Here is a 14,854-nt window from a genome sequence, read left to right on the forward strand (position 1 = left end):
CTTCCAGGCAGGGCCACCTCTGGTTTGCTAAGATGCTTCTGTGTGAATTAGAAGTTAGGTCTCCTCCCTCCAGACACCCACTGCCATCTGCAGGTCAGTCATCAACACTTGGTCATTGTTAGAACCAAGCAGTGACGGCCACGTCCTGGGCCAGCATCCTGATAACTGTGCAAGCCTGTGAGTGTGTGATACAAATGCTGTACCCTTCGACGTGGGGTCCCCATGCCGTGCACGGCCTGCTGGCCTGTGCAGAGGACCTGCGAGTAAAGACAGGGCAGGGCCTGTGCTCAGGAGGAGCCGATGGCCAGAAGGGAGGCTCGGCGGCACGTCTGTGCTACGAGGTGGTGCAGCAGGGTTGGGGGGAGAAGGAGGGCTCATGGCGGAGGGGCGGGCGGCTGCCTTGAGGAAATGATGTGTGAGCTGGGCCTTACAGAGAGTGTCAGTCGATAATAGTAATTCAGTATTGGTAGTGATCGTAGTGAGTGCTTGCTGAGGACTCGTGAGCCAGACTCCATTCCAAACAGGTTAACTTATTCATTATTTAAAACAGCCCTGTAAAGGAGATATCATTATTATTTGAATTTTATAGAGGAGTCCAGTAAGACTTAGAGAGGTTTACCAGCTTGCCCAGACCACGTGGCTCATACACCCTAGTGCCAGTACTCAAAGCCAGGCAGGCTGGTTCCAGAGCTGTTACCCCTGGGCCAGAGTTCTCAAGCTACTGTTGCCCCTTTGAGGGCTTTCTAGATGTTACTTCTGCTAATCACCTCCCACCATGAAAGTTTAATGCCAGAGGTTCACCATGATCTGTTTATGCAGTTAGGTCTATGTGTGTGTGTGTGTATGTATCTGTGCTCTATACATAAGAAAGGAAAACTTCCGCACCTTCAAGAATCAGTGTCTGCCCTCTTGAGGGCAGTATTCACCCTGCTGAGAATATATGGCCCAAGCAATACTGCTTTTCTTCGTATAATAGCAAACATAATGCTAACAGCACCCCCCTTTGGAGCCTGTTCTAAGCACTTTACATTATTAAATCTTTTAGTCTTCATGACAACCACATGAGGTAGGTAGGTACTTACCCATCTTATAGATGGGGTGTCTGAGACACAGGAAGGTTAATTTGTTCCAAACCAGGTAGCTATCAAAAGGGAGATCCAGTATTCAAACTTGCCTAACCGTGGTATTATCCTGCTTCTCCCCGGGGTTATGCCAGTGCTTTATTGAGCACCTGCTCTGCATCTGGCGCAGGTTAGGAGCTGGCATCCAGCGGGAGAGGCACCAGTCTTGGCCCTTGCAGAACGTAGGTCTGCCGAAAGTGTGTGTGGGTTGGAGGGTGGGAGTCAGGCTGGGCTGTATCCAGGCGCCTGGCACAGCACCTGGCCCAGAGAGGAGCTTGGGAAATAGTTGTGGGAAGACTGCTGGGCTTCTCAAACCTGCTGTGATGGAGAGTTTCCTGAGAGCCCTGCCCTCCTCCTAAACTCCACCAGGTCCAGGAGGCCCGGGGACAGCCCTTGTCACTCAGATGCCACCAATCCGGGGTCTGTGTATCTCCTGTCTTGACTCAGCCTTGCTCCCCCTGCACTTCTGCTCTCAGCACAGGGCCAGCCCAGCAGTGAAATGGGCGTGGCTTAGAGCTGATCTGGGGAGGTGGCAGGGGTCCCACTGGGGCTTGGGGCCAGAATGGGGTCCTGTGAGAGGCAGGGGTGGCAGTGCCTGGGCCATGGGTGATGCCCCACCCATGTCCCCACAGTGGAGAAGATTCGAGCGGCCTTCACTGTCCTCCGGGCCTTCGGCTCGGTGTCCACCGGCCACAGCCGCAGTGCCACTCGGTTCGCCATGGTGATGTCACTGGACTTTAACGCCACAGGCCGAGTCACGGCTGCCCAGCTCCAGGTGAGGCCTCTGGGTGGGAGAGGGAGGGAGTCTTCAGAGCTGCAGGGTCCCCAGCCCCACTCAGCTGGGCCCATGCCCCCAGCTGGGACCCTGGAATATGTCTAAATGGTCATCACTCCCCAGGCTGTGGCCAGCTTCTCCCCGCCTCGTTCAGTGCCCCCACATCCCGTCCCGGAGCGAACTGGCCTGTCTGCATCTTGGAGTATCACGGGGATGAAATATTCATGAGTAAATACATAATTCAGCCACTCATTAGTTGGGTCTTAAAAGTGTAAGCTGAAATTAAACAGACGCTCTCCGGCCTTCTGCAGCAGCTCGTGTGTGACGAGCACATGGCCTGTTTGTTCCCATCTCCAAAATCGTCCACCCCCTCCCCTTCCTCCCCACAAACATTCTATTTGAACAGAAAATAGGATTAGGTTATTAGAAGGGTTATTTGTATGTGGAACTGGGATAATATCCAGACTCGCTGGTGCCAAATAAATCCCCTTTCTGAACTGGCCCTGAAATTCTCGCATTCATCACCATTTTGGTCACGTTATTACAGGCTTCCGTTACATAAGAGTATGTTGGAGGGTGGCTCTTATGTATGTTAATTGTGATTACCTTTGGATTCTTTAATCAGAATGAGTTCCTTAATCAAAGAGCATTTGTTAATTCCCTACGTGGAATCTGAATCAATAAGACCAAGGCCTGGGTGTTCCAATTCGGAGGTGTCCAGCCAAGTTGGGGCCTGAAATGTTGCCTCAAACAGTTGAGTGGTTCTGGGTGGGGCAGCCTAGTGGCCCCGTGGTGACCGGGTGTCTGTCCTCTCCTCGGCAGACGATGCTTTTGGAGAAGAGCCGCGTGGCCCGGCAGCCAGAAGGGGAAGGCAATTTCGAGGTTTTCTCCCAGATGCTAGCTGGGTTGGACCTGGATCTCAGGTGAGCGACTGGGCTGGATGGGGCCAGCCGAGGCCAGTGAGTCAGAGGGTGTTGGCTCTCCTGGGGTCCGGCCCCAGCTCTGCCCAGAGCCAAGCGGAGCCCAGTGGTAAGGAACCTGGCCTCTGATTCCAGCTGCCTGGGACTGCTCCTGGGCCGGGGAACCTAGCCAGGTGCCATCTGCTCTGAACTGCGGTTTCTTCCTCTGTAAAGTGGAAGCAGTACCTTGACTGACCTTGTAGGATTAAGTGAGATAGTTCACGTACGGCTCTTTATCCATGCTGGGGTGTGGAGGATGTCTACTCTGGTATTTCGGTCCAGGCTCTGACAGGAGCATGGGAGGTGGGCCAGGAACAGCATACCCCAACCTTGCAGAAGTTCCTCAACTCTGTGAGAGCCCTGGCTGCACCTGGGGTACCTCAGGGCAAGGAGGCCCCAGGTGGAATAGCCCCTGAGAAGCCAGGAGCCTCATCTCAGAGGGCCTCCTGAGGGAGGTGGCCCGGGGAGTCCTTTCTGCACCTCCCTGACTCCTGGGCGTCCTTAGGCACGTGGCTCCCTGTCTCTGAGCCTCGGTTTCCTCATCTGTAGAGAGAAGGAGCAAAGCTCCCATGAGGCTTGAGGGGTTGCTTACCCCTGGCCAGGTTTGCCTCTGTGTCCCCATTATTTGTCTCCTGCCTTCCTCTCCGAGTTGAGGGAGCGGCTCCACCTGTCCTGAGCCTCGTGATAAGGCCAGAGGGACACTTGTACCCTTCAGAGAGATGAGAGAGGAAGCTTTCAGTTCTCAGAGCAGGGTAACTAAGGAGTAAGAAAGCTTTTGGAAGGCCTTTCCTTAGGAAGGGCCCAGTGAGGGCAGCAAGTGAGGAATATTTGGGCAGTGGGGCCGGGGCCCTAGGCCAGCTCTGGGGCCACCTGGGGCATTGTATGGAGCCCCATGCCATGATGACCGCCTGCTCTCCCAGACCACCAGTGTGGGCGGGTCCTCCTTTACTTCTGGTCCCTTCTGTTTCCAGGACAGACCTGTACCTGCACCAGACGGCGGGCAGCAGCTCCTTTGGCATGGGCCTGTGGCCTAAGGTAAGGAGGAGGCCTTCTGGGTGTGAGTGGTCTTGTGTCCCCATGAGCGAGGGGTCCCTCTGCCACTGGGGTGCAGACTTGGCCAGGGCTGGTCACATGGGGGAGATAGGACTGCCTTTGTGGGGCCTGGGCTTGTCGGGGAAATGAGTCTTGTACAAATAACGGGAACCAAGAGGTGGTCCGTGTAGAGGTAAGAGCGTGGGCTCTGGGACAGGCTGTCTAGAGTCAAGCCCCGGCTCTGACACTTACTGGATGTATGACCTCAGGCATGGGCCCTAGCCTCTCTGGACATCTGTCTCCTCTTTGGTAAATGACGATGGAAGTGGTATCTCCTCATGGATCTGTTGTGAGGATTAAAGGAAAGGATGTGCATAAAGCACCTAGCCCTGGGCTTGGGTTGCATCAGTTAGAGGTGGTTCTCGTAGGAAATATTGTTAATAGTGTTCAGTGCGGAAAGGGGCAGTCAGAGATGGCTTCCTGGAGGATGGGGCCTATGACCAGGGCCTGGAGAGGTGGTATTCAGTTGTTTAAGAAAGAAGATTATTCACTTGTTTTATTTACTGTTTTATATTTTAAACATTATTTTGAGTTCCCTCCCACCCCCACGCTCCTGCCGTCACTCCCTGTGTCACGCCTGTGCTAAACGCCGGGATTATGGTCCTCATCTGTGAATTTTCACTCGGTCAGGAGAGAGCAACTTGGGAATTAATGCAGTCATGTGACATAAGAATATTCCAGAGTCTGTACAAGATTCCCTGTAACAGAGGATAGTTGAAAGCTACTTGGCCTCAGTCAGGGAAGGCTTCTTAGCCAAGGGGACATGTGAGCTGGGTTTTGAAGGATGAGTAGTTCACCAGGTGGAGGGGAGTGGTCATTTCTATTCCAAAGCTTTTTTTCCAAATATACATGTTGGAGAAACAAAGGGTACTGGAATAATTGGGCATCCTCATGCAAAAAAAGAATGTCAATCTACAAGAACTCACGCCGTATAGAAAAATTAACCAAAGTGGATCCTGGGCCTAAATGTAAAAGCTGTAAAATTTAGAAAACAGGAGGAAAATTTCTGTAACTGCATTGAGCGGAGACTTCATAGGTGTGACATTAAAAGTACAGCCCCCGAGAGAACAAGCCTATGAACTGCACTTCATTGAAATTAAGAACTTTTGCTCTTTGAGTGTTACTGTTAATATGAAAATACAAGCCACAGACTGGGAGGAAATACTTGCAGATCACATATATGATGAAGTCTCTGAATCCCGAATATATAAATGACTCTCAGAACTCATAAATAAAACAACCTGACAAAAAAGATGGGCAGAAGAATTTCACATAGTTTTACCAAAGAAGATTACGTAGATGGCAGATAAGCACGTACAATATACGTTAGTCATTAAAGGACTTTAAAACCACGACGAAATATCACTGCATGATACATAGAGTGCCTGCACTTGAAAAGGTGGAGCATAACCCGTGCTGGTGAGAATCGGGGGTAACTGGAGCTTTCATAACCGTGCTGGTGGGAGTGGAAGATAGGCTCTTACCATCTTGGCAAACCATCTCTTACAAGGTTTAGCATACACCCCCCACGTGGTGTGCCAGTCTACTCCCAGGTGTTTATTCAGGAGAATGGATGTGTACATCCACTTTTTTACATGAGTGCATTAGCAGTTTTATTTGTGATAGCCAAAACCCAGAAACTATCCAAAATATCTATCAACGGGTGAATGGGTGAGTTCACTGTGGAATATCCATAAAGACAGTATGCTCCTCAATAATGAAGTACTGATCAGAATAACTGCGGAGTGAAAAATCTCGGATGAGAGAGTACAGCTGTATGATCTCATTTACGTGAAGCTCTGAAAAGTGCAGCTGAACCTGCCGTGACAGCAGGCAGGTCAGTGGTTGCCTGGGATTGGGTGAGGGCAGAAGACGGGGGAGAGGGTCATAAGAAAGGGAACTCTCGGGGCTGAGGGACGTGTCCGTCGTCTTTAGCACTGATGCTTTCGTTTGTGTGTGTCATAGCCTGTCACGTTGTACTTAAAGAGGAGTGGTTGGTTTCTGTCAGTTACACCTCAGTAAGGCGTGCTGGGCTCTCTCTCTGTCCATCTCTCTGCTGGGTACTATCTGCAGAGTTATTGATTAACTAGGCCTGGGCTGGGACCTGAGAGTCTGTTTCTCACAAGTCCCCAGGTGATGCTGAAGCGGGGGGTCCAGGGACCCCACTTTGAGAACCACTGTCAGCAAGTCTGTTTCGACAGTGGGTGGAGTGAGATGGGGTGGGGCGATGCGGCTCCCCCAGCCTCACCTTGCTGTCTCCGCCCCTGCCTCAAGGGGATCTGCAGTATGTTCTTCATTCAGGCCCTTTCTCCCCCTGGTTGGGGGGCGCGGGGAGCTCAGATCCTACCCCGGATGGCAGAGGATGCGTGGCTGCCCCAGTGCTGGGCTTCCTCTAATGAGTTTGGGCCAGTTGCATGCGTTTGAACCAGCAAGAGCGTGATGGTTTGTTTTCTTGGTTTTGAGGACAAAAAGGGCTCCAGCCAGGCCCCCGTGATCTTCCCGGCCTGACCTGTTTGTTCACAGTGTGTGCACAGGAATGGGCATAGTGTGAACCCATATCAAGGAGGTGTTTGAAGTGGTTTTCTTTTTTCTCTGTTTCTGGGGGTTGTTTTTTTAGACCAATTGATCTGTGGGAACTTGTAGGGTAGTTCTTTGTTCTCGTCCTGCTACCTGGCAGGTACAGAGAGAGTGTTTTCTTTGTTTTCTAGGAGCAAAAATAGAATCTGGAAGCTCGTTGGTCTTTGATACAAGCCTGGGCTCATTTTCTGGGATCGGGCTGTCCAGGTATCATCTCAGAAAAGGAGTTCAGTGCTCAGGAAATGCCCCCAGGAGTGAGAGCTGCTGCGTCACCCTGAAGCCCCTAAAGTCACCAGAGTCAGCAAATAGAAATGCAGGATGCCTGCACGTGTTCATCTTGTACCTGGTGTAGGACGGTGGTGATTTAGTTATTAACACTGTACTTACTGTACACCTGAAGTGTCCTGGGAGGGTGGATCTTCAGTGATCTCACCACACACCAGGAAGTGGTGACTGTGTGGTGATGGAGGCATGCATTCACTTCATCGTGGCAGTTACTTCACTACGTGTGCTTGCATCGCATCCTCACATTGCACACCTAACAACAGACCGTGCTCATTGGTCACTTATGACTCACAAAAACTGGGAACATTATAGGGTGCCCAATTAAATTAGAGTTTCGGACAAACATTGATTTTTTTTTTTTTTTAACTTGTGTCCTGAATGTTGCACGGGCAGTCCTGGAGGATTGAAGTCATATCAGAGAAGGTTGCCTGGAGGAGGTGAGCATGAGCTGATCTTGTGCTGAGAGAGAGAAGTGAGTCAGGCGCAGGGAGGCCAGCGTTCCTGAGCCCCTGATGCAGAGGTGACGGTGGGGGAGAGGCAGGCAGGCAGTAGAGCGCAGGGTGAGTGTGTGAGATGGGGGGCTGTCAGCGGAGCAGGGCAGGGGAGCGGCCCTCTGGGGCTGCCTCTGCTCACAGACTGCCAGCTTCCCCTCCTGGGCCCGTGCAGCGCCACCCACCCCACCCCGCCCCCACCACTGCCCGCCACATCACAGCTCTGAAATGGAACTTGTTTGAGATCTGCTGGGGCACCATGACACATTTGAAATCAAAAGGTTTCATATTTTCTTCTTCTCTGTAATTTATTTTTCCACAGCCTAGGCTGATTTTGTAAAAAATAAACACTGGCAGCAGCGGTCATCATCATCATAATAATAGTAATAATCCTTGCTTCCCAGCAGTTTGCTTCTGGCTGTCAGCAGCCAGGCTTCGGCCCGAGGCACATTGATTTTTTATGACCCAGGCATCAACTGTGGAGGAATGTGCTCCAGACAGAAGGTTGGGGACTGTGGTGCTCCTGCCAGGGGCTCTACCCGGAGCTTTCTCTTACTTAATCCTCGTAAGGCCCCTTTGACACAAGGGATTATGATCACATCTGTTTTTCAGGAGGAGTAACCAGGCTCAGAGAGGTGAAGCTACTTGGCCAAGGGCACACAGCTTTTAAGTGGCCGAGACAGGACTGGAATCCAGGTCGTCGTCATTGTTGTTCAGTCAGAGTCATGTCTGACTGTGCAACCCCAGGGACTGCGATATGCCAGGCTTCCCGGTCCTTCACTGTCTCCCGGAGTTGGCTCAAATTCATGCCCGTTGAACCCAGGTTGGCCTGACTCCAAACCGGCACTTGTGTGTCCCATGACATCGCCCCAGACCTGTGCCCTGGCTGAAGGCTGTGTGTTCTGGGATGTGACCTGCTGTGCACCCCTGGGTCACTTCTCCTCTGTCAGCTTCAGTTTCTTCCCTGTGGAGTGGGTAGGGCAGCACCCAGCTCCTGGGTCTGCTCCTAGGGTTGGGGCTCGGTAGAGAATCTAGGGTGTGGAAACTCTGCCCGTCCTCACCACGTGGCCTCGGGCACGTGTCTCACCCTCTCTGAGCGTCAGTTTCCTCCTCCAAACAGTTGGAGAGACTGAGGCTGCCTGGCAGGGCAAAAGCCCCTAGGGCAGCCCTTCTCTCCCTCCTTACATGCGCTTTCGGCACCTGGAGAGGACGCAGACCTGGCAGTGTTGAGATACCGGGAGCCCTGGCTGGACGGACCTGTCCTGCCCTCCTGGCGGTCTCTGTCAGGTTCACCCCCTGTTCAGGCACCGATGTTTCTTTTGCAGATGAAGCGAGGCTGTGTTCAGTGTTTCCCTCCAGAGCTGCTCCAGATCCAGGGGTGGAGGGGTGGGGACCTTCCTGGGTTGGTGGGCTGTAGAGACACGGGAGAGCCCACCCTGGCCCTGGAGGAGGGCATGCGGTGTACACCCCCGTGAAGCAGAGTGAGACCCGGGCCCCACCAGGTGCTTGTCCCCAGGGAACCAAGTTGCAGGCCCCCAGGGCCACGCCCTCCCCCAGAGAGCAGCGCCCGGCTGCAGACCCCGGGTCCCCGCTGCCGTGGGCCACGTGAGAGAGGCCTGCACGTCCATCTTCGGGGTACTCGGCGCCCAGCGCACCCTGTCCTCCACCGTGCCCTTCCACTAGGACACCCTGCCTCCCCACCCAGCACCCATTTCTCCAAGCTGATTCTGTTTGCTCTGTTCACCACTTCTTCCCAATGTCGGCTCTGCACCTCTCCCCAGGCCCAGCGCCCAGCCTGTGCCATCGGTGTCTGCATGTCTCCACTCCTTGAACCTGGAGCTCCCCAGGACAAGGCCACGGCGATCTGCCTGCTGGGGCTGCTGGACGGCAGTGGGGGAGGCGTCCCTGGAAGGCTGGACAGCCTGGTCAAAGGCGTGGCCTTGAGCCTGGCATTTATGGAGCACCACTGTGTGCCGGGCACCATGCTGGTGCTTTATCCATGTCCTCATTTAGTCCTCACAGTGACCTAGGAGCAGGGTTGGCAGTTTTTTCCATCTACATGGTGGAAACTGAGCCTCCAATGCAAGGGCAGGAGATTGTGCTGTCACACTTCTGGGGGCACAGAGGTGGGGGCATGTGCAGTTCTGTCCGCTCCCAGGTCCGGGTCTGGCCTCTGCATGGTCAGAACCTCCTGGTGCTCTCAGCATAGCCTGGTTGAATGTTCAGAGAACATCTTGGATTTTATTCTTCTAAGTGACCCGCCATCTTGGGTTGACCTTGAGTCTGATTGCATTGGACAAACCCTGGGCACCTTCTGAGTTGGCTTTTCTTTTTTTACTGATTTTTCTCTCTCCATGTGCACCATTCGGTCAAGTGTACAAAAGCACTGATTTTCAGTGTCCACTCAGCAGTGGTTATATCCCTACACACAGCTGCAGCCCCACCCTGGATCACCATCTAGAACGTTCCTCAATCCAGCAAAGGCTCCCTGGAGCCCCCACCCTGGATGGATGGGATCAGATGGATCAGAACCATCCTTCCCACCCATGTCATCCTCCTGACTTCTCTTCCCAGAGGGCTGTGCTGCCCGCTTTCGGCTTTCACATGAACAGAATCACACGTGGCGCGGTGTTTTGTATGTGGCTCCTCTGACTCATATGGGGTTCACACACGTGCTCGCATGATCAGTGATGCGATCTTTCTCATAGCTGTGTGGTGCTCCACCACTACGCCCTGCCTAGACCACCCGCTCTTTACCCAGCCTCCTCTTGGTAGACGTTCCAGCTGTGAGTTGATCTGCTGCACCGCCCTGCCTGATTTCTGTTTCCTCGATTTTGAGGAAGGACTGGCTCTCTGTCAGGGCATTGTGCAGAGGTGTCTGGCTCCCTGGAAGCTGAGGGACCAGTCAGCCTCCTCCTGATCCTAGCTGTCTCAGATCAGAAGGTCATACATTCAGCCCTCCGCCCTTGGGGGAGGCGGGGAGCAGAGGAGAAGATGCATGCCAGCTGCAGTGGAAGTTTGCTAATTCTTCTGTTCGTGTGAGCTAAGTGGCAGATGATGGAGTCCGCCTCTAATTGGAAGTCAAATGCTCACGGCTGCCAGTGGGAGCTGTAATAAATGTGGCGCCACGTCCTTTTGGTGTCCTTTCTCTGCTACTTTGAAATCTCATAAATAACCAAGAGCACGTTGGTAAGATGCCTTCCCTTCCTCCGTTTGCTCCAGTGGAGCAGCTGTGGTTGCTAGGTTGAGTTCCTGGTTGCTAGGGATTTTGTGGTCCTGTGGTGGCCCAGAAATATGATGGATCAGTGGAACATGCTTTTGCTGTTAATTGAAACATTCTTACAGCACATCCCTCAATGTCATTGTGCGCTTTGATGTCGTCTCAATTGGTCGATGATCCTTGGCAGGTTTCTTTCCCAGTTAGAAGTGGCTTGAGTGGAGGGGACAAGTGGCCTGGGTGGAGAGTCAGAAAAACCTGATTTTTACCCTGAATCTGGTACTAATTTGCTGTGTGACTTGGGGCAAGCATTGTGCCCTCTCTGAATCCCTAAGATCCAAGGACTTGCCAGCTTTGACAGCTTACAGTTCATCACCCAAGCTCTGTGAGCAGGCCAGGTGCACGTTAGTTCCTCGTTATCTGCTGGAGGATTATCTACAAAAGAATTCTCATCGTCAGCTCACTTCCTCTCTACCCAGCAGGCTTCAGGGGTTGAGTCTCCTTGGCCAGATGCTGTGTGTGTGTGCAGGAGTTTCAGATTGATTTTAATATTCAATCAGACATAATTGGGATTGTAAATCTGGGAAAGAAAAAGCGATACTCTGCAACCCATAAACATCTGAACATACCATTTTCTTTCCCCTCCTGCTGAAAAATCTCTGGTGGTTGCCCGCTGCTTGCCCTGGGGATGGCAGACAGGATCTATCTCAGTTGCTGAGGCAGGTCAGTTAGTGGGGGCTGCAAGAGGGAGTGTCCTGAAGAGAGTCTGGACTTCCTGTGGGATCTTCATTGATTGGTGGTGTCTGCTTCGGGTCCAGGAATGGAAACATGGGTATATTTTTGTCTATCATGGCTGGAATTTTAAGCCTGTGCCCTTTAACATGGGGTTTGAGGCCTTCCCTGTCGGCACCGGCCAGCTTCTCATGCATGTCTCTACCCCTCCTCTGTCTGCCCCACTCCAGAAATCCCTGCTTCCCTGGCCATGTCCAGGTGACTGCCTGTTCTCTCCAGAGACCTCCTTTGTTCTCCTTGTCCCCCCGCCCACCAGGCCTCTTGTGTCAAATTGGTCAGCTCTGCCTGTTTGCCATTCAGATTTCATTCACAATTTTGTCTCATCTTCTGCGACAGTCTCTTTGACTCTCTTGGGCAGGATTAATCAGCCTGGCCCTCCTCTGAGATCCCTGTCTCACACTTAGTTGTTTTTACGTCTCTTTCCACTTCTACCTTGAAAGGTCCTCAGAGTCAGGTTCTGGATTTCGCTCATCTCTGCCTCCCCAGAGTCCAGCACAGAGCCTCGGTAAATCTTATTGAACACATGAACGAATAAAAATCACACGCTATCCAAAGTCAGACAGAAGTGATTTTTATAACTTTCCCAGCACTCTGAGTTCGTGTGTCGGTACTCCCCAGCTAATCGTGGGTAATGTACTGTGGTCATAAAACGTCCACACAGTCCCCCGAGACTGAGCCCGCTTCCTGCTGTGAGCTTGCGTTTCCTCCACTGTGACGGTCTGCTTATCTCCCTCTCTGCCCTTGTTCTCAGCCTGAAGACAAGCAGAGGGCAGCGGCCGCCTTCGCCCAGCTCCAGGGCGCCATGGAGACACTGGGCATTTCAGACGGCGAGCAGAGGGCCATTTGGCGGGTGCTGGCAGCCATCTACCACCTGGGCGCAGCAGGGGCTTGCAAAGGTATGTGCTTCCCAGCCGAGCTCTCCTGGACTGCCGGCTGTCTCCACTGACGGGTGCCTGACAAGGCCCTTCTGCCTGTGAGGTGGGATGGTGTCAGCGTGTCGTCTTCTGTATCTCTGGGGCTGCTCTCTCTTCGGCTATAGAAGCAGGCGTGCTGGGAAGGAAGCGGAGCTGATTTTCAAGCAAGCCTCAGAGCCCAGCACTGTCCATTCGGACTTCTGCGATGTCTGGGAGCTCCTCTGTCCAGTAGGGTGGCCGCTTGCTGCTTGTGGCCTTCGAGCATTTGACCTGTAGTTGGTGCAACTGAGGAATGTTTTCATTGTATTAAATTCTAATTAACATACATTTATATAGCCACATGTAGCTTGTAGCCACTGTGCTGCAGAGAGGCGCCCTGGAACAGGTGAGAGAAGGCTGGGTCCCTGCACTGAAGGTGATGTGTTTCTGTCTAGACATCAGGGAGAGGCTCCTGCTGTGTGTGCTGAGCCGACCCGGCTGTGCTTCTCCTCCCAGACTCGCTCCCGTCCTGAACTGTGTGCTGGCTGTCCTCCTTCACACTGGTCTCCCCCAGGGGTTCTGCCTGTCCCTGCCCTCCAGTCGTTCCCCTTTCCCTGTAGATACCCCCGTGATGGCATTCCTGTCCTGACTTCTCTATTCTTACTATTATCACCTTAGACTAAGAGTTTGACAGTCTTTTTTTTCCCGGGTTATCACAGTAGCCTCATTGCCGATGCCTTCGCTCCTCCCTTGTTGTGACCACCAGGCTCCTTTCTAGAACACAGACCTCTGGTGCTGTTCCCTGCTTAGAATCCTCCGAGGCGCTCCCTTGTCTGCTCCATCGAGTAAAATCCCTTGGCTTGGCATTCAAGGCTCCTCGCTTCCCTAGCCAGGCTCCTCTGCCACCTCCCTCGTCCCTGTGAAAGGTCGCAGGAGATGGTCAGTGTGCAGAGCAGTGCAGCCCCTGCCTTCATGGGGCTTATGGTGCCCTGTGTTATGACTGTGTCCTTGTCTAGCTCTTTCCTCTCGAGAGTGGCTTCCTTTGGGCCGAGAACATCCAGTTGGGACTGGCTTGTGGAGTGGATACAGGCGTGCACAGCGCCTGTCCTCTGGAGCTGTGTGCTGATGCTGGCAGGCGTCGGGCCCTTCCTCTGGGAGGCAGCGGACTTCTTTGGAACACGGCGGCACATGGTTCCTCCACCACCGTCCCCCTGGGCCCTGTTGCCTGTCCTTTTGATTATCATACTCTTGAGCCTCATGTACTGGTGCGCTGATTTGATTTTGGACATTTCTAGGGGTTATGCTGAGTCAGAAATAGGTAAGGTGGCAACTCTGCAGTTGGTCCAGGCCAAGGGCAGGCATGCCTGACTATACAAACATGGAAAAAACAAATGCCGCTTGCCTGTTCCAAAAATCAGCCGTGGGGCATGCTCTACATCCTGATTGTTTGTAAATCAGACAGCTTTGTAAACAGTCTGGGATTAGGGACGCCACTGCACAGTTCAGACCAGAAGAGCTGTTGAAGATTTAGAGTCGGGGCACAGGCATCTGTAGGTTGAAGGGGATGTGAAAGGAAACAGACCTGTTTTACAGAATGGAAGACTGAGGCTCCGAAGGTCCAGGTGCACTAAACCCCAGGGTATGGGTTCTTGAGCGAGGCAGATGTGAGTTAAAAAGCAAACTTCTCCAAGCTTCAGAGGCTTCTCTTTTAATGGGCTAATGTGGGTTGGTGTGAGGATTGAATACAATAAGGAAGAGAGAGCTGTATTAAGCTGGGCTATCCTGAGGCAGACCCTGAGACGAAGATTTGAGTGCATGTAACTTTGGGGGAAGGGGATATCAGAAAGAACCAAGAGGGGAGTGAGGGAAGGAAAGGTGGGTGATGATGGGGAGTTAAGGTGTGAATTAGGGACTTCCCTGGTGGTCCAGTGGCTAAGACTCTAAGCTCCTAAGGCAGGGTGTCTGGGTTCAGTCTCTGCTCAGGGAACTAAATCCTGCATGTCCCAACTAAAAGACCCATCATGCCTCTACTAAAGACCCCAAACGCTGCAACTAAAGACCCTGCATGCTGCAATGAAGATCGAGGATCGCTCGTGCCATAACTAGGAGCCAGGACAACCAAATAAACATTTAAAACATTTTTATAAATAAAAATAAAATTATAAGTGGACTAACTCTGGGAAGTGAGGGACCACTGTCTCTGGGGACCTCTGGAGACACCTCTGAACAGCATGTCTCACTGTGTATTACCCAAGGGGCGAGGGAGCCAGGATGTTGATCCACTGCCACCACCTGCTTCTGCCTGCTTGAAGGCTGCTCCCAGGGCGTGTTACCCCTGCCCCTCCAGCCTGCCCCATGCCTGAGCTGAGCAGGTTCCCGTAGCCAGGAAAGCAGAGGGGTGCAGACAGGTGCCTGCAGTGATGGACCGGGGACGTGTATGGGGTGGTACGAGTGAGGCCCCGGGGGCGGTGGGCAGGTCGTTCTTGACTCCGGCTCAGGGCAGTCCTTCAGCAGATTGTGCTGTTGAGCCTGGGTTAGCCAATTCTCCAGGGTGCCACAGCCATGGGTCTCTCGGCTGCACTCAGCTCAGACAGGCTGGCTCCCTCCCTCCCGGCACTCAGCAAAGCCTAGGGAGAGGGCAAGACAGGGGTC

At 52.9% G+C, this 14,854-nt stretch overlaps 1 protein-coding gene across 6 annotated transcripts in view; it reads left to right on the forward strand.

Annotated features, from left to right (window-relative positions):
• MYO18B (myosin XVIIIB) overlaps nt 1-14,854 on the forward strand; it is a 228,925-nt gene that overhangs the window by 28,492 nt on the left and 185,579 nt on the right. For all 6 annotated transcript variants that reach the window (XR_008703644.1, XM_055550888.1, XM_055550887.1 and 3 more), the window contains 4 exons: nt 1,754-1,896; nt 2,719-2,819; nt 3,827-3,890; nt 12,061-12,205. Coding sequence is in view for 5 of the 6 variants with exons in the window: in XM_055550888.1 (XP_055406863.1) it covers nt 1,754-1,896; nt 2,719-2,819; nt 3,827-3,890; nt 12,061-12,205 (453 nt within the window). In the remaining variant the exon portion in view is untranslated. The remainder of the gene's footprint in view (nt 1-1,753; nt 1,897-2,718; nt 2,820-3,826; nt 3,891-12,060; nt 12,206-14,854) is intronic.

The sequence above is a fragment of the Bubalus kerabau genome, chromosome 16 (genome assembly GCF_029407905.1).
Source record: "Bubalus kerabau isolate K-KA32 ecotype Philippines breed swamp buffalo chromosome 16, PCC_UOA_SB_1v2, whole genome shotgun sequence".
Lineage (NCBI taxonomy): Eukaryota > Metazoa > Chordata > Mammalia > Artiodactyla > Bovidae > Bubalus > Bubalus kerabau.